Below are 18,345 nucleotides of genomic sequence, written 5' to 3' on the forward strand. Positions count from 1 at the left end.
TGCTGACAGTGCCCTGTGATGACCATGTGACGTAGCAAGTGGTGCTCCTGCTATGGCCACACGGAAGGAGCCAAATGCTGTGGATGTACCTGGCTCCTGCTGCTCCCCACTGTGCCAAGTGAGTACCTGCTTTCCACCCCTTCTGGGCTAAAGGGTGGAGTGCCTTGACCTGCCCCAAGTTGTGAGAATACTGGCCTGGCAGGAGAGTCCCTTACACTGGCTTTTGCTGGGAAAGGAGCACAAACCTGAGGCCTCAGCAGTTAAAACGGGCACCTCTGTGGGTCTGGGACTTGTGATACAAACTGATTTTTGCTAGCATCAAATGCTGGATCAAGGAGAAATGTGTATCCTTAATGGAAACTGGCCTCTTAGGCTGCATTGAGAGGTGTCATCTTGTTTGGTGTTAGTGGAAAGCCAAAAAAGAGGGGTGGGTTGTGTTCCCTGGGCTGAGAGTAGAAGCTCTTGGTTATGGATTTACTGCTCACATAACAAAGGTGCACACTGCCATTCAAACCTTTTTGGGATAGTGCACAGAAACCAGCTGTCTGCTGAGGTTTATGGTTACAGTACAGTAAATTAGGCTATATTTTCCTTTAAGTCATTGTAACTGCCTTGTCACTTAAGTGAATTGCTGGTTATGCAGCCTTTCTTCAATTGCTATTGAACTGCATCTTCTGAAGATAACATTTGAATCAAACAACTGAAAGTACTTTAAACTTAACCCCTTTTGAAATTTCAAACCAGTTTGTGGTCTATATTTTGCTCTTTTTTCACCATAATTTCCTTAAACATTGTTTACTAGCATTGGACATTTAGTAAATATAAGCTGCTTATATTTACTGCATATATTTACTGCTTATATTTATGAATCTGCACTTGTGCTCATTTCATTTTGCTGGAGTCAGGAGATGTTTTATGAAATGAAACAAATGTTTCACCTTCTGGTCAGGAAAGGTGGTTCATTGACATTGGGTTCATCTCCCTGACACACCAATGCCCTTACATTGCCTTACAAACTGAGTTTGTTGATATATTTCTGTGTGCATAAAAATATGTGTGTAAGGTCTACTTTATGGGTATACAAGCTGCAATATTGACTTAGTACCAATGTGCTATAAAAAATGCTTGCTTGATGCAGCAGTTCTCACCTTAATGGAAAAAATATTTACCTAGTGCAGGGCCCAAGCTGAGTCAGAAAACTGGAATTGTTACTGCTTTCCTTTGCAGAGATGTAAAATCAGTTGTATTTCTGACACTGGAGAGGAAGAAGGTGCAGTGGTGAATAACTAGGACAGGAAGGGGGAAAAAAGGAAGAGATGAGTTTGGTTGGGTTGCACTCCTGTTTCATTTTTGGTGTGTAAGGGAAGAGCAAAGTGAGTGGACTTGGATGCAAAGTGCCAAGGGATGTCAGCAGGCTGGACCTGTGCTGGAAAACCTCAGTGGGCTGGAAAGCAGCTCAGAGTAGCTCTGTTGTGCAGCACTGGATCTAGAGGTTTTGTGGTGCTGTGACTCCAGGGAGCAGTTTCCTCTTTTCTCCACATGTGTGCAGATGTGGGAAGTCCTTTGCAGGATTGCTCACACAGCCCATAGCTTTTGGAAGTAGCAGTTAACTGAAGATGGAGTAGTTTGGTTTGTCCCCAGCTTAATGAACCTTGCAATCACCAAGAGGCTGAGAAAGAAATCGTCATCCAGGCCTCCCGAATAACGGGGCTTAATTGTAAGTTGTGAGTTTGGGGCTTGTGTTTATCTGCTTTCTGGTTTTCTTGGTTTTGTGGGGGTCATGTTCTTTGCATCCCTCTGATGCTGAAGAACAGCAGCTGGTTTAGAAAAAATAAAAGCACAGCTGATTTTCTGCTCAGGTATGGGAAGTTGAGGCACGGAGCATCTCCATCTGCCACCAAGAACATCTGTTCTCATGTGAATCAGTAGACAACACCCCTCCTTTGCTGGATATGCTTCCTTCTCCACTGCCCTCTCATCATGGCCATTGTCTAGACATGGCTGTTTGTGATCCTTAATTGCTTAGTACACACCTGACAGAAATACTGCCTTGTCTTTGGAGGTATTTAAGTCATGAAACCCACAGGCCTGGGTAGTGTCTTCAGCCCTCAAATGCTCAGTGTGGTGAGCAGTGCTAAAACCTTTCCAAAGGGGCTTCATTGAAAAGTAGCTCACCCTTCCCCTGGAGCATCTCTTGAAGAATGGGCCAAACCCCTTTTTAGTCTTTGTGCCTAAAACATCTTTTGGAAACATACTCTGGGAGCATAAAAACCACTTTCTAAGTGTGCAGTGCTCTGTTGGCAGGTGGAGTGGCCTTTCCTGAGCATGGAATGAGCTCCCCTCAAGGCATTCCTAACTAAATTGGTTTTTTCACTTGGAAAACATGAGAGAAAGCATCCTGGTTGGCTCTGTGGTTGTGCCTGCTTGCTGTGGCTCCTGGCAAGGTGAAATTGCATATAATGTAGTTAAACTTGTTCAACTGAATTGCTCATCAAACTGATGTATCTGCTGTTTTTAGATTTTCTTACTAGTTTCTGCACTAAGTTCAGCACAAAGGAATGGTGATTTCTTCTGTGCAAGCACTTGGTTTTCTACCCTGGAATAGGAGCTTCCCCTCATTAGTCAGAACTGATGCCACAGACTGGGAACTTAGTGTTTATTAGAGATGCTGCTTTCTTTCACTTTGAGAACTGTGAAAGGAAAATGCAATGTGGGAGAAAAGGGGATTGAACGTTTTCCAGACACCTAAAAAAAACCCCCAGCAAACACAACTACCACTTCATTTTTTTCTTACAAAAGTAGGAAGCATCTATCAGCTGCGTACATCAAAAATAAGATTTAAACCAAAAAATCCCCTCATTGTATAGTTCAATTGGAATGCCAACTTGTATAGGGCAGTGAACGTTTCATGAAGAAATAGGCAAAGGGGGGTAAAAAATCTTACCCACACCCAGGAGAGCTGAATCACAGAATTACTTCAGTCAGCTGAAACACTTGGGTAGCGTTAAATGGGGCCAATAAGATTAGAGCTCAGTCAAAATAGCTGCAAGTCATCAGGTGTCATGTTCAGCCTCCAGTAATTTGTCTTAAAGGACAGTGGCTTTCAAAACAGCCTGCTGGATGCCTGGCAGAGTACATGAGGTGCTGGTAATTAATTGGCTGCTGAATTGATCCCTTCCAGTAAAGCAGAAGGGGAAACCCAGGGCTCTACGAGACTCACGGAGGCAGAGGTGAAGAGCTGGTGGCTTCTGCCTGGCAGCCTGTGCACAGCTCCTCCCAGGCCCCCCAAAAATAACAGCTGTGCCTCACTGCTGGCCTGGCAGGGCAAGGAGGGCTTGCCAAGGGTTGGGGTGTCCACAGGGATATTTGGCTGCCCTTCCAGCTCTCTGGCAGGGGGGAAGCTCATTCATCCCCAGTGCTGGTTACAGCATCAAAGCTGGTCATGTGCTCCTATCCTTGCACGGAGCAATTTAAAAATACCACACATTTAAATATTGCAGCTCTTTTGCCTTGGATGGACTGTTACATTTTCCCCAGTGGCTTTTACTCTGTCAAGTTCATTTTTCCTGAATGCCATGCTCAACAACTGAAGACAAACCCAATTATTTTCAATACTTGTTTAACCATCCCTTATTTGCTTTTGACTGTGTCACACGAACCCCCTCCTGCTCCAGTGCAGACTTAATTCCTTAATTTATGTGGGGGGTTGTGATGTGTGCAGGTTTTATTTTCATTGCACAGAACCAAGAGGGCTTGTCTAGTGATGTTTTGAACTTACTTTTTGCTTCTTGTAGCTTAAAGGAAGCCCGAGGCTGTTGTTTGTGAGTTTGGAAATATGTTATAACACAAATGATCAGGGAACCAAAGGCCACTTTAGTGATCTGTGACATCCTCAATTCACTTCCAAGTCACAATTTTGGCAGACAGAGAAAAAAAACGTCCTCCTCTTGCATGTTCTTACAACAGGTGTCACGTTAAAGAGAAGACCACTGTGAGTATTTTAGCTGTCTGGTTCAAATTCTTTGAGAGCCAGAGGGGATGCTTTGAATTCCTTTCATTTGGTCAAAGAGTAGTTGAAAACGACTCGAGCTTGCATCCAAGTGTTTTAAATGAATAAACATTCCTGCAGCAAGGTGACTGAGGGGAGATATTGTGTATGTAAGGGGTGCTTAGGGTGTCTGAGCTGGAGGAAGTAGATAGTAGTGCTTGCAAACCTCATGTAGGGGCAGCTCCACTAACATAAAACCTGTGGGAACTAAGCAGTATCAGGCAGCATTCAGACCAAAAAGAGCTAAGTCTGTCTTACCTAGTGAAGCAAAAGCTGTGAATGTGGAGGGTTACTTTCAGAGTATTTATAGAAAGTGAACACCCGAGAGTGAGGAGAGTGATTTCAGATGAAAGATAAGGCTTAGCAGATGACAGATGGATTGAAAACAGGAGCAAGCCTGGCTGGGAATTAAAGATAGCTTCTGACCAGCAGAAGAGGAGGAGCGTGGCTGAGCAGTGAATTACATCTGAGGCACAGCTTGGTCCGTCTGTGTTAGGGATTGGGTGACGTTGCTGGACACTGGGATGATTCAGCTCAGCCCCATGTCCCTGTGCCACCCGTGAGCTGCAGCTGTGCTGGTGGCAGGGCGCTACCGCTGTGCCTGCAGTGCCTGGCTGCACTGGGGAGCACGGCTGGCTTTGCTCCTTAGCTTGCCAAGCAAGTGAGCAGGAGTAACACGTGCGGAGCAGGGAAACGCGTGATGAAAATCTCTCTGAGCTTGGAGCCAGAGAAGGAAATCCTGCCCACCCTGCCTGCAGTGACTGGGGCACTAGTCTGAAGGAGGATGTGTCTGCCAAAGCAGCTCTTGATTTTGGCCAGTGAAAACATTTCATTAAAGCAGCACTGAAAAGGGAGCCGGAAATTCAAGAAGCAGATTTTTAATCGCTTAAGACTGTGCTAGAAAATCTGTATGCAAATCACACCTCCAGCATCACCACCCTCTGCATGGGTGTGTGTTCCTGTCCCTGTGCATGGACAGGGAGCAGGCAAGAGAGCCCCATGGGCTGCTGAAATGTGTCACTTGCCATCTGCATCTGGCCTTTAGCTTTTTCAGGGGCCCTGTGTCGCTTGGCTGATGTGTGTGTGGGCCTCAGAGCCCTCATGGTGCTGGATGTCTCCTTGGGGTGCTGGCAATGTGCTCCAATATGGCAAAATTGCGGGCAGCACAATTGTGGGGACGAGGAGCCCTCTCCAGAAGCGTGTTAACATAGAATCACAGGATATCCTGAGTTGGAAGGGACCCACAAGGACTGCGAGTCTGGTTCCAGGCCCTGCACGGGATCGCTGTAAGAATCACACAATGTGCCTGAGAGCACCTAGGCCCAACACCACCATGGCAGCTAAACCACAGCGTGAAGCGCCACGTTCCAGTCTTTCCTTCGACATCTCCAGGGAAAGTGGCTCCACTGCTTTCCCTGGACAGCCCATTCCAATGTCTCATCAGCCTTTTCAATAAAGAAACTCCTCCTAATGCCCAACCTAAACCTCCCCTGGCACAGCTTAAAGCCTGATCGCCACATGGCCTCCTGTCAGGGAGCTGTAGGGAGTGAGAAGGTACCCCTGAGGCTCCTTTTCTCCGGGCTCAACACCCCAACTCCCCCTGTCTCTCCTCAGAGGATTTGTGCTTCCCCGGCTCCCTCTGCCTTTCTCTGGACACTCTCCAGCGCCGCCCTGAATTCGGGGACCCAGAACTGGACACAGCACTCGAGGTGTAGCCCCTGAGCACAGGGCGAGAATCACTTCCCTTCTCCCACACTATCCCTGGCACGGCCCAGGATGCCGCTGGCCTCGGTCACCAATTAGAGTTTTTTTGTTTCTTTTTTTATTCTTTTATTTTTATTTATTTTTTTCCCTCAGGGAAGCCCTCAGCAGCCCGTCTCTATGGCTGCCGTAGAGCCCCTCTGGAGGGGCACTACCCTCCTCTTCCTCCTCCTTCTCCTCCGGGCCAGGAGCAGCGCCGGCACGTCCCGCCGGGCGGGGCTGGGCTGGGGCCGGGCCGGGGGGGGAGGAGGAGGAGGAGGAGGAAGGGGCGGCGCTCGGCTCGGCGCGGCGCGGCTCGGCTCGGCTCGGCCATCCGCGGGCCCGCATCGCTGCGTGCGCGGAGCCGCCGCTGCAGCCGGCAGGATGATCGCCGCCCAGCTCCTGGCCTACTACTTCACGGAGCTGAAGGAGGACCAGGTCAAAAAGGTTAGCTGGACATCCCTCGGCCGAAGGCCGCCCCCCGCCCACACCGCTTGATTTTAATTTTTTAAAATTTTTTTTAAAAATTGTTTTAAAAAATATTTTGACTTCCCCACCCCACCCACCCCCCCGCACGTTGGTTTTCTTGCATTGTCCTCAGAGCCACCCAGCTGAGGGAGAAAGGAGGGATAACCCCGGGTTTGAGCCCTCCAGAGCATCGCCGGTGGGGATGGGAGTGGGGTGTGGGTGGATGGATGCACAGAGGCCGATCCAGCAGGACCTGAGGGGCTTCGGCAGTGAGGGGTGGGCATGATGGCTTCTCCTGGTTTTCGTAGGCACCAGCATCCCCGGAGAGGGGATTTTCCCTTCTTTCTGAGGATGCCGGTGAGCATCCCCACTCCAGCAGGCGAGGAGCAGGTAGTTTTTGAATTATGTGCCTCTGCAGGATCGGAATTTACAGGAAATGGTTGTCAGTTGTGCTTAAAAAGAAGCGTTTCCATAGGCTTCTCTTCCTTCAGCACTAGGCGGTTGCTGCTGTGTGGTTGGTACAGCCCTGGGATCGAGCACTGCCACAAGGAAAAGGGTGCGGAGCGCAGGATAAATAAAAACATGGCAGTTCGGTCCTGGCTGAGCATATTGCAGAACTGTAGGGAGCGGGGAGCCTGGGGCTAGGATGTGGGGACACAAATTGGGAAAATAATTGCAAACGTTGATGAGTCGGGCTGACGTCAGGAAACAGAGGCTTCCCCTCTGCCACCTCCTCAGGCGCTGCCGTGTGACCCACCTGGGCGTGTGGCTGAAGGCATCCCTAAGATATTTCGGGAAAGCCTCAATGACAAGCATTAGCAGTACTGATTTGTCATGTTCTTGGGGCTTGAGAATCTCCCCGGCTGGAGGAGAGCACCTCATCCCTTTGGGCTTCCGGCTATGCCTGTGGAGACCTCAACTCCGGTGTGTGGGTGACCCACCCTGCCCCACTCGAGACACGCTCACCCATGCCCACTCCTGCCTCGGAGAAAACCTGAGACAGCTTCCCACGGTTTCCACGTCTCCTTCTGTGCTTTAGGTCTTTTGCTTTTCCACCTGGCAGCTCTCACGAGGAGCCAGAGGCTGCGCTCAGCCTGCGGTGTTTCTGCACCTCCTGGCCCCACGGACGTGGCTCTCCCTGTTGCCCAGGCTCACTGTGTTCCTTTTCCCGCAGGATTTCTGAGTGCTGCTGCTGGTGCCAGGCGTGCATGCCTGGGTAAGGCCTTCTCTGTCTCGCTGTGTTATATTTAGAACGCCAGGATAAGCACGAGTGTGTGGAGTGGCAGAAGGGCTGTGGGGAAGGCACAGGGGGAGCATGCAGGCGCAGGGAAACTCTGCGGTGTTCTGGGGGTTATTTATCGCAGGCTGGTTTGGCACCGTGGGGCTGCTATTGTCTGACAGCATGGGAAACAGTTTGGCCAGGGAGCTGTAAAGCATTCTTATGGATCAATCCGGTTTTGTCCGGAAAAGTGAAGGAAAAAAATAAAAACCACTTGAAAAGTCAAAAAAGCAAGCTGCTGTTTTTAGAGGATGTAAGACATATTTTCCTGTTTGTATCCTTTTGGAACGGATATTGAGCCTCCTCAGTTTTGGCTGTTCTGTAGGGAGGATGCCTGTGGCAGCCAGAGGCTCTGCTGGGAGCTGGTGAGCTCCATCCCCTGGTTCCCTGTGGGGCAGAAGTGCTCTTGCTCCATCTCAGCCTGCTGCTTGTGAGGTTTGCTCTCCATCAGTGTGCTGCTTCTAGGGATATACGTGCCTGCATGGCTTCGTTTCAGGTCCCTCCCTCTCCTCCCCGCTTCCGGAAGAGCTGCCCTTTCTGCTGGTACGTGCTTGTGGCTGAGGGCTGCCAACCAAGGCGTTGGCTCTGCTCTCCCTGCTGCCCCGTGGGGCTCCTGGATGCCCTGGCTGCTCCTCTGCCTCGCTGGTCCATCAAAGCCATCAGTCCAGCAGGCAGACAGCTCACCTTCAGGATTCTGCTGTGGGTCACAGGTTAAAAGTACCGATGAGCCAAGGCTGAACATGCTTCTTCTCTTGTGATCTTCTTTTCCTTCTATTTTTTTTTTTTCAATTCCTGTCTCTGTGTAGCACTAACGCTCTGCAGCTGCCTTTCTGTGGTGGGAAGCCTGTCGAGGGGCCTGGATGGGGCTGGTGGTTTCAGACCCTGGGGAGAGCCTGCATCTAGGAACTAGTGCTGTTCTGCTGGGTTTGTGCGTACCCCCTCAAGTTTCAGGGTGGGTTTTTTCAAATTTGTCATTTTTTTGGAATGTTTTCCAAGATGAGTCGTGGCAAGGAGGGGGAATAGGCAGGGTGGAGGTGTAGTGTTGACAGAAGGGGTTGTTCATGGCATGAACCCTGTGGCCCCTGCAAGGGAGCATTTTCCAGCGAAACCACTCGTAACGGCACTTCCATGTCACCTTAGTGTGCAGCAGCAAGCTGGCAGTGTGTGATGCCCTGTGTGAATACACCTGTAGTCCAAGCAGTTTAAATTATCCAGATGTTTTTGCAGACATCTGTTCCCTGAATGTTTGTGACATTCTAGGAGCCCAGCACCCTTGCTCGGACAGGGGACTTGGCACAAACTCAGCTGTGGCCTTGATTTCTCCAAAGAGCTGACTCCCATCCTGAGGGATGAGGGAGTCATGGAGCATCCCTGGCATCTGTGCCAGTGGCCTGTGTGCAGGAGAGCTTTGTAAAATGCCTTTTGTTTCCAACAGGTTTGTACCTGCCGTAGCTGGCCCCAGCAAAGGGAGCCTCTAGGTGTTGCCTGGTTTCTGTCTGTCAGGGGAACAATATGTTTTTGTTGTCTTACCCGAGTGAAGAAAAAGTTCTTGCAATCCAGGAGTGACATGTAGATGTTTAACCTTGAAAAAAACGTGATGGAATGGAGTATTAAAATGTAACAACTGCTGTCCAGAAGAGCCCTGTATTGATCACCTGCCCCTATAAAGGCTTTTTAGGAACCAATCTGATAAATCGTAAGTAAGCACAAACAATTTCAAAATGTCTAAACTACTTGTTTCAACATGCTTTGGCTCCTGGTGAATCTTCCTCATGCTGAGAGGAGTATGATTAGCTCTGCAGAAAGATGTTTTCATGGTGAAGGGCTTTTGGTATGAAGGCTGTGTCAGTGAAATAGGTGCTAATGATTTCTGAAATTCTTGTGGGAGTGCTCTTTTCTTGGATACCACTGACTGTTGTCATCGTCAGGGGAATGAGGCATGTGTTTAAGGAATAGCCCTTAGGTTCAAGCTTTTAGTGCTGCCTGTTTCATTTATAATTATTCACAACTGCTGCAGTGGCTGGATTCTCTGAAACTTCTTTTCCCCAAGTACAAACTGTGTCTTTCCTATGAGACCAGGAAAAATTACGTGAGTGTGGTTCAGATGATGAAATCCTATTTTTAAAAAATTGTTCTCAGATTCTGTCTCTGGTTTGTTTTGGTTTGGTCTCTTTTAAGAAAAGGAGGAGGGGAAAAAATGATTGAGCTGTTGGAGGACTCCCATAGTGGCAGACTGGGAAGATGCCCTTCCTTGGGGGGTGACTCTGAGGTGGCAGCTAAATAAAGAAGTGTTTTCTGCTCCTTGCTCACACAACTGTCAGTCTGAAATTGTTCCTGCCCTCTTCCATCTCTCCTGGGAAGGGCTGGCACCTGTCTCCCACGGGATCCTCAGTGGGGCTGCGGGTCTGCTTGTGTGTCCTGGGCAGCCTTTCCACAGCTTCCCCGTGCATACGGCTGAGATTTGCTTTGTGATTGGCTTTTATTGCCGGCAGAGCAGGGAGTTATTAAACCTCCATCCCATAATCCAGCCTCCGGCTCCCCCTGCCTCAAGTTATTTATGGCTGTTTGCTGGGAGTTTTCCCTTGGAGGGCTGCACTTACTCCCTTGCTGCCACACTGCTGGAATGACTAACCTGCCTGGGAGGGGAAAAAAAAACAAACAAAAAACTGCCTTTTTTTTTTGTTTCCCCCTAGTATTTCGTGGTTTTGGAAGCTGTAACACATAGGAGTGAGTTTTTTTTCAAGCAGAGGCTCAGTGTCCCCGCCCCGGGAATCTCAGCGGTGGAGATGGATGGCCTCGGTGCCATAAAACGCGATGCTCGCTGCGTGCAGGAGGGTCCAGCCCAATTATGTAAGGGCGCTGGCAGCGCTCATTGGTCTTTCACGGCAGCAAAAAAGAGCCCTCCCTCCCGTTTTCCCTCGCTGCTGAGGGCAGCACAGGGGCAGAGGTGGGGAGAATGGGCTCGTCAGTCCTGACTGTGCAAACGCCACAACCTGCGCTCACAACAGGGCTTTCGGTGAGCGGGAATCCTTCCGCCCTGCTTTTGGGAGGAGGATGCAGCAGTGGGGCTTTGTAGAGGGGTGTATTAGTTGCACGGTGAGGTCTGACTGTGGATGATGTTTACTGTAGTTTTCACTGGGAGTTCTGGGGAATCGTCCCTCTGAGCGGCAGCGTGGGCTGCTGAAAGCTCAGCCTGAAAAAGAGGTTGGTTCCCCCCCCCCCCCCCCCCCCGCCTCCTTTTAAAGGGAGTATCCTCATTCTCTGACATCATGGCTTTACACACTCTGCTAAAAAAAACAAACCCATGGCAGGGTTTGCCATGAAGGAGAGAAGGAGAGACCTTATTGCTTAGCCAGACTCCAACCTCTGCATCCATCCCCACGGCATTTGGGGCTGCAGAGAGGGCACATCTCATCCAGGTTTTTATTCTTGGAGTGAAATGATGCCAGTGACTGGCTGTGGTTGTTGCTGTGAAGGGGCTGTCAGCCCATGAGGGCAGCACAGGACATGGCAGGGATGTGGGGATGCTGTCCTGGGGTCTTGCATTTGGCCTCTGTTGCAGAGAACCTGAGCTCAGCTCTTCTACCCTTCAGCTGTACGCCTGCACTGTCACGTCACCGCTTCGTGGGGAAAATGCATGGTCTCATTTCGTCGTGGTATTATCAATCATGGTATTGTTCCTCTGCAAGCAATGACATTGAAAAGTCTACAGCTTGTGCAGCCTCTGGCTGTGTCCCCTGGGGTCCAGGCTTGCCTGTGGTTTGGGATCAGGCTGGGTAGCTGTGCCCAGCAGCACTCTCCATTGCCTTCTGCCTCGTCTGTGTAAATAAGTGCTGGGTCATGGCAGGAGGGTGTCTGGCTCGGGGAGATGCTGTCTTTGGGGAGACCTTGAGTAGGGCGGGCAGGAGCACTTTCTGTACGAGCAATTAAATTGGTGCCGGTTTTATGGTCATTTTAGGGTTTAATGACATTTTGATTGCATTTCCTTTGTGAAGGGCGTTGTTCATTGCTTCCCATCTCAAAGTCCCCGGTATACGGAGCACTCGCGTACGCGTGTTTCATATGAAGTGTTTTATTGTGGCCTCGGTCTTGTAAGACATAATGCCAGCTTGGAGATGAGCTTCTCTCAAAGCTTCCAGGGCAGCCAAGGAGACACACGGAGCCTTGGCACAGAGCTGGCCTGGGGTTTAAAATGAGGTGGCTTTTCCAGTTTTGCTGAGGACAGAAAACATGGGCAGGGCTTTATTTTTTCGGTCTTGCTAAGCTGCGAGCAAAAGTGATCCCAAAGGTGTGGCTTCGATCTGAGCCATTTACAGAACCAAATTTCCAAGGCAGGTAAGGAAGCAAGGCAAGAATAGACTGGCAACTGAGGTAAAAAAGGTGAGAGGTGTGTTTGGCAAGAACCCCTCAAGGCCATGTTGTATTTTTCATACATATTCTCAGTCTTCTGAGAGACAGTGAAGGTGGTTGCAGTATTACAGAAAGCAGTGGAAAACTAGAACTGCCTCCTTTTTCCAAGGAGGTAAAGCAAGCTCCTGTCATTGGAAGCCACAAGGGACAAGTCAACAACTTTTAATTTGGTGTTTTGTCTTGAGAAGGAAGGTGCTGCCTGCCCACTGTCAAGTTCTGTCTTTCCAGACCCTCTGGTTGTTACAGCTTTGGTGTGGGATAGGGAAAGTGGTCTGCTGCAGGAAAATAATTTCTCAGCCTGTGATGTAGCCCCAAAAGTACTGTGGCAAGGCCTTCCCAATGTGAGGCTTTAAACACAAAGCACCTCTGACACCCACATCACCCCAGCTGGGACAAGGTGTCAAAAGAGGGATTTTAGCTCCAGCTGTTTGGCTCCTGGACAGTCAGGAGAGCTGAGAAGTGGGGCAAGGGCTGGAGGTGGTATTTTGAGGCTGTGGGCAGATGGTTTTGTGTGGAAGAGAGGAGGCAAAGCTCACCTCAGTAAGCCCTAGACTTGTACATTTTCTGTGAATTTGAGTCAGAAGATAAGGCACGAGGCGTGTGGCTGTGTTGTCAGCTTGGCCAGAGCCCTGGGACCATGCTGGGGCTGTACACCATCCCTGCAGTGAGAAAGGACAGCCTTTCACCCCGGGCTGGTGTGTGTCTTCCCCAGATTGATAAGTACCTCTACGCCATGCGGCTTTCTGACGAAACGCTGCTGGACGTCATGGCTCGCTTCAGGAGAGAGATGAAGAACGGCCTCTCCAGGGATTTTAACCCAACAGCCGCGGTGAAGATGCTTCCCACCTTTGTGAGGTCCATTCCTGACGGTTCAGGTAAGGAGCTGAGTGTTTGTTTTCTGTATTAAACGTGGTGTGCTTTGTGGAAACCTGTTAGAGATATACAACATCCTACCAAGATCAAGATGGATTTACTTCCTGGCAAGCCCAGGCAATGCTTAGAAAGCATTCTTCCCTCTGTGTGCAGGTCTGTTCCTGCAGATGCTGGAAGATTTTGTGATTCCCTTGTCAAAGCCACTTTGATGGCAATGGAAGGGCTGTTCCTAGCAGTCAGTTCACTATCAGTCAGTACATTTACTCTGAGACCTGTCTGCCAACAATCAATACTTCACATAGAATGGTTTTTGATTCATGCAGTCCACACTCATGTGGCCTAGAGTCTAAAATACAGTGGCTTTTAGTAATTTGCTGTTTCTCTTAGTATCTCTGCTCCTTACCTTTTCCCTAGTGTCAACCATTACAGGCTGAATTTGAGTTTCCTGGCATTCATTTTGCATTTTGTAGCTTCCTCTTCCAGACTGTCTTGGGGGAGAACTCACAGAACTTGAGGAGGATGTAGTGTGTGCCTCCAAAGCTGCTCCCCTGGTGTGCTAAGCTTTCTCCATCTAGATGCAGGACTTGTTTTTTTCCATGCCCACTGTACCAGATAAAAGAGGCACAAACTGCTATCAGACACCAAAAAGGTGTTTTGTTGGTAATTGAGACCAAGATTGCCTCTATTAATTATTACTTAAAAATTACTATGTGTTTGTAAAAAATACCATCTATAGAATATCTAAATGTATTTATAAACATTATATAATAGTGTTTATTATTCAGTAGTAACACTGTGTTTCCCTTTCATGTAGCATGAGCTAGTTAACTAGTGTGGTGCCTACCCCAGATTAACTAGTTTGGTGTGTAACCTGTGTGCAGGGATTGCAAGAACTTCACAACAGAGTTATTGCCTATTCTGAAGCTTTCTCTTTTTTTTTTGAGTTAGAATTAAGAATTTATTGGTGGAATAACATGGGGCCAGGTGCTTTGTGAAACTTGGTGGTGCTGTCTGGCAGGTGGAATTCTTTGATAGCTTTGCTTTGCTGTTGCTTTCTGCCATCTCAAGCTTTTTAGCTGAGGTGTGATTTGCTGTCTGAAAAAAAAAAACAAGGGGAGAATGTATTTGAATCCTGTGTTTCCCTTAATTTAGAATCGCTGGCTGTTATGTTGAAATGTTGTGTTGAAATTTGCAGCCTCTTGAGAAAGCCAGAAGCTACCACACGCAGCTGGGTCACAGGCAGAGGTTGCACTAAAGATTTGCACTTGAGGTGACTTGAGGGTTTTGGTGTGGAATCCCAGCCTTTTTACTGGCTCCAAAAATCCCTCTTTTTTCATTCATGCTTGTTTTGAGCTCATTTGAGTCGTGACTTGTCCTCAGTTCCCTGCTTCATCAGGCACTGCACTGTATCAAATCTGAGCTGCTTGCAGTGAGTCAAATAATTTTGAAAATTGTTCCATCCTACAAACTGGGAATATTTAGAGGCGGCCCAGGAAAAAGGGGATCTGCACATGGAGAGGTGTGAGAGGTTGCTGAACGTTGCTGGGACCGAGGATGAGCCAGAGCAGTGAGCAGCCCTGGTTGTGTGTAGGCGTGTCTGTATGTCAGGGCATTAATTTCAGATCATGCATTACACACCTACTTAAGAAAAGAACCTTGTGAGTTGTGTCCAGGGCGCTCAGTTCTTGATCCTGTGCCTGCCTGGCTCCTGCCAGCCTCTGCAGGTTGGGCACACTGCTGGCAGTGCTTTGCAGCAGGGATTAGAGCAAGGCACTGCTTTGCCCTGGACAGTTTCTATAGAAGTCAGTGGTGACCTGTGTGTGTAGGTGGTGAGAGCCTCTTTGGATGGGTGTTAGAAAAGCAGGCAGTGCCATTCCATTCTTTCCCTGGAAGGGCATGTTCTGACCCCAGGTATGAGCAATATTTGCTGTCAGGGGGTGTTGTGGCATTTCTTTCCCTGACTCACCCCTGCGTGCCTGTCACGTCTGGCGCACGGATGAAGCCAGGACAGGCACAGAGCCCCCTTCCCTCTTCCTCCAAAAGGTTCTGGGGGGCTCTCACGGATGTGGCTGTGTGGATGTGCCCAAAGATGGCAATTTCTGCCTTCAGCTGTCCCTCCGTGAAAGCCAGGGGCTGAAAGCCTGCCCTTTTCTCTGGCCTGTCTCTAATTACTGCCTTGTAAGCTCTTTCCTCTGAGTCCAATTATTATTATGGGAGCTGACTATTCAGAAAAATACTGTTGTTTAGTTTCAGATCTGTGCTTGTGTTCTTTTTCAACAAGGAGTTGGTGAGCAGTAATTCTAGAGACTCTGGAGGTGTTTATGTTAGCAGTTTTTTTCCCCCCTTCATTCAGAGTTGTTTAATTTACAAAAGCCATGAGGTTTTTCTGTCCACAGTGCCCAGAATGGTACCTCAAGCTAATTCAAAATGCTTTCAAAGGCCAAATAAATTCACAGCAGGTTTGATTGCACCTTGGTGTTACAAAGCACAGATTAAATGCTGCTACTTGGGTTTAATTCCTCAAGCACACTAAAAGAAAACTCCAGCTGCATGCAGAAAGCTTTACACTCTAGTTCAGAGATCTTTTAAAGGGTGAGTGAAGGATGATTCTTAATAATTTTTACCTTGCGATGAGCTTGATGGTGCTGGAAATCAAACACCCTGACCCATTAATTTCTTTTCAGGGAAGGTATTTCTGAAGTGTGTTGTTTGTTTGAGGTATGCACTTAGGCTTGAAAAGGGGCCATCTGGTCCAATGTTGCTTTTCCCATTAGTTATTGCAGGTAATGGCTTTGCACTCAACAGATGATACCCATAAGATAAAGCTTATTTGAGTATTTGGCTTAATGAGAAACTTGTGGCCAGTGTTTGACTTCCGGAGTTGCCGCGGTGAAGTAGGTTATGAATTTTTTATGCTGGGCCAAATAAAGGGAATTGCCTCTCCAGTTTGCTTGTGCTCATGTTTTAAATGACGTTTGTACGTCATTTGCAAAGCATTGCAAAGCAATGTTTAAAGCCACACTGCTCAGAAACAGGTAGGGGAGCACTGCAAGGTCTGTGTTTTGGCAAACTTTTGGCTTGAGCAGCAAGAAGGAGAAGTTGCATTGCAGTGCAGTAAAATTAGGAGGTGTATTAGAAATTGTGGGCTCCCACTGTAATTTTGCTATGTTTTTCTGTATGAAGTTTATTGTCCTTTGTGGTTTCTCACATGACAGTGTTTTGTTTCTGCATTACACTGCAACCTTGGAAAACCAAAAGGACATTTGCAGTGTGTTTTTGCCTCTCTTGGTCTGTTTCTGTTAAAGATCCCTGATGATGTCCTGAGGGACACCTTGTCCAGTTCATCAGCTTTGCTGAGTGGGATGAGGCAGAGGTGCTTGGGGTGATGAGGAGGAACAGCTCACTATGTCAGATTTTAGGAGTTTGATATGGTAGTGGATAGAGTAATCTCAGAGGCTGATATGCCTCTGGAAATCCTCATGGATAAATTGCATACATGGAATTTTGGTGACAGTCTGGGGTCAGAAGGCTCTGAGAGCTGAGTGTGTTTGAGGTAACATGTCAGAACAATCTTCCCAGCTGCTAGAGGTTTTTCCACTTTGAATTTAGGTAGAAGTGGAAAAATGGTGATGTTAGGAATGGCCTTCTGAAAGTCACAGCTGATGAGGAAACACCGCGTGCCTTTGCTCTGCTGCCCTCTGAGCAGCCTCAGTGAGCCCGGGGATGCCGTGCACAGACACAAAATGCTTGCCAAGAGCCCTGGTGATTATCTGCAGCCTGGGCACACACTCCTGTGAGAGAAAGTTGTGCACACTGCTTCCCTAAATAGTATCTTTTTGCAGACTTTGATGATCGCTGTCCGTGCTCCCTCTTTGATAAGGCACGAGATGGCACGAGCAGGTCAGTCAAATATGTTTGCCTTGCTCTCCAGGGGTGTCATTCCTCAGATAGCCAGGCCACGTGCCTGGAGTCTGGAGATTGGAGGGTACTGGATTGGCTTCAGCTCTCTGCAGCCCAGAGGGAGATGCAGGTACCCCAACTCTTTCCCTGGCTCCTGGGCAGATATTAGGAGCCCTGTGCAAGGCATCACAACTTCTGAGTAGCTCCTGCAGTAGTACAGGGCTGTTTATTTAGGCTGCTGTTTCTCTGACTTCTCTTATCTGTTTGCAGTGAATCTCATCCTTTCTGGACATGAGATAAGGGGTGGTTCCTACTTTAATTACATCTGTGTTTAATTTGTTGATTTTAGAGCAGCTGCTATTCACTGCTATTTGCCAGAATGACACAGGTTTATTTAGAGCAAAAGGCTGCTTGTCAGTGGTCTGGCATCCCTTCATTTTACTGTCTCTATTTTCAACATCTCTTTTGGCTTTGTCCTGAGATCCTTGCTTCATCATGAGACATGGATACAGAGTGTCCACTGTTTTGGATTCTTTTTGGGTAAACCTTCATTGCAGTTGCCATTGCACCAACTTCATGTTAAATTGTAGGGAATCAGATCATTGGAATCAGGTTCACGTGGATGCAGCTGGAACTCCTTTGCTGTAGGGACTGGACATTTGCTTCAGCACTGCACTTAACCAAGCTCGATGTTTCCCAGATTTGTGCTGCATGCAATTTTTAATCACTTGTGTCTTGTTTTCCACATAGAGAAAGGAGATTTCATTGCTCTGGATCTCGGCGGTTCTTACTTCCGAATTCTTCGGGTAAAGGTATCGCATGAAAAAAAGCAGACGGTGCAGATGGAAAGTGAAATTTATAATACCCCAGAAGACATCATGCATGGGAGTGGAACACGGGTAAGCACCTCTTCCTTGGCATATCTCTCTGAAAGACTGGCTGCTTAGATTTTAGAAAACCCCCACAAGAATGAGTTTAACATCTCAACAGTTGTACCTGCAGCATGCAGACTCCAGGGTCAATACTGAAAGTTGATAAGAAGTACTTAGCGTAACAGAGCATGCATGGGTGCTGCAAACCTGCTGTCAGCATGTGGGAGGCTTCTGGATAAGTTAGGGGGAAAAAATGGCTTAGAAATAAAAATTCTGGCTTTTATGGTGAACTTACTTTCCATGAGTACAAATGGAGAGCAGGAAAACAACTTGGTCTTTGTTTCATCTGTTTCATCTGTTCAAGCAATGAACATGACCAGCCCTGCAATTGTAGTGTTAGATGAGGGACAGAAATCCCCATGACAGCCACATCTCTGTGCTGGCAGTCTGAGCAACTCAGCATTCATGAAAAGTACAAGTACATTAGAAAAATTACGGGAAGCTGATAGAATGTTTTGGCACAGCTTCAACTTAAGTTTTGCTGAGTAATTGAAAGGTTGTTTTTTTTTTTCAGTCTTCCCTGTTCCAAGAGTAGAAAATATTTGTATCTTTTCACTTGGATTTCAAATTGAGTTATTTGAAAGATTTTTTTAAATTTTTTTTTGTGATCAGGAAGTCAGTTACACTGGCAGATTTGTCTCCATGTCAGCATAAGTCAAAACAAGTAATATTCATTGTTGGAAACAGCAAGGTTT

The 18,345-nt window shown here is 47.9% G+C and overlaps 1 protein-coding gene across 10 annotated transcripts in view; it reads left to right on the forward strand.

Annotated features, from left to right (window-relative positions):
• The window catches only part of HK1 (hexokinase 1), a 49,633-nt gene that overhangs the window by 7,533 nt on the left and 23,755 nt on the right, over positions 1-18,345 (forward strand). For 8 of the 10 annotated variants that reach the window (XM_086900174.1, XM_086900180.1, XM_086900175.1 and 5 more), the window contains 3 exons: positions 10-118; positions 12,658-12,820; positions 17,469-17,617. In XM_086900174.1, coding sequence (XP_086756300.1) covers positions 53-118; positions 12,658-12,820; positions 17,469-17,617 — 378 coding nt within the window. In that variant the 5' untranslated portion in view covers positions 10-52. Of the gene's footprint in view, positions 1-9; positions 119-6,013; positions 6,236-7,317; positions 7,473-12,657; positions 12,821-17,468; positions 17,618-18,345 lie in introns of those variants that run through there. The other 2 variants (XM_086900182.1, XM_086900183.1) reach the window with 2 other exon arrangements.

This window comes from Cyanistes caeruleus, chromosome 8 (genome assembly GCF_971803275.1).
Source record: "Cyanistes caeruleus chromosome 8, bCyaCae1.hap1.1, whole genome shotgun sequence".
NCBI lineage: Eukaryota > Metazoa > Chordata > Aves > Passeriformes > Paridae > Cyanistes > Cyanistes caeruleus.